We start from the raw sequence: 678 nt of genomic DNA on the forward strand, positions 1-678 counted from the left end.
AAATCCCCTTGGTGTGACCCCCAAACCTTCCAGGGACCCCCTGGGGTGGCACCCAACTCTTCTGAAGCCCCTATAGGGCCCCTATAGCCCCTACAGGCCCCTATACCCCCTCTGGCCCCCTATAGCTCCTCTGCCTCCCTACAGCTCCTGTAGTCCCTCTGGCCTCCTATAGCTCCTATAGGCCCTCTATAGGCCCCTATAGCCCCTGTAGGCCTCCTATAGCCCCTGTAGGCCCCTATAGCCCCTCTGGCCCCCTATAGCCCCTGTAGGCCCCCTATAGGCCCCTATAGCCCCTCTGGCCCCCTATAGCCCCTATAGGCCCCCTATAGGCCCCCTATAGCCCCGCTGACAGGCGCCGTCTCTCCGCAGTGGCTGCAGCTCACCATGTACTCCTGAGGCACCCGCGCTTGGGGGGGGCACCCGGACATGCCCCCCCCCGCCCCGCACCCCACATCTGCCCCACATCTACCCCCCCCATCTGCCCCCCCCCCCCACATCTGCCCCCCCCCCCCCCCCCCCCAGTAAAGCTCGGCCAGACCCACCCAGCACCTGCGTCTGTTTGGGGTGGGGGGGGGTGGGGGTATGGGGGGCTATAGGGATCAGGGGGGAGTCGGGGGGGGGTCTATAGGGGATCGGGAGGTTCTGGAGGGTCTATAGGGATCGAGGGGGAGTCGGGGG

At 66.5% G+C, this 678-nt stretch overlaps 1 protein-coding gene across 1 annotated transcript in view; it reads left to right on the forward strand.

The window, feature by feature from the left end:
* Positions 1 to 396, forward strand: part of CAPNS1 (calpain small subunit 1) — a 3725-nt gene extending 3329 nt beyond the window's left edge. Inside the window, exons 9-10 of the mRNA XM_074857357.1 lie at positions 126 to 227; positions 370 to 396. Of these exons, the coding sequence (XP_074713458.1) occupies positions 126 to 227; positions 370 to 396 (129 nt within the window). The remainder of the gene's footprint in view (positions 1 to 125; positions 228 to 369) is intronic.
* The last annotated feature ends 282 nt before the right edge of the window (positions 397 to 678 follow it).

Source organism: Strix uralensis, unplaced genomic scaffold, assembly GCF_047716275.1.
Source record: "Strix uralensis isolate ZFMK-TIS-50842 unplaced genomic scaffold, bStrUra1 scaffold_131, whole genome shotgun sequence".
Lineage (NCBI taxonomy): Eukaryota > Metazoa > Chordata > Aves > Strigiformes > Strigidae > Strix > Strix uralensis.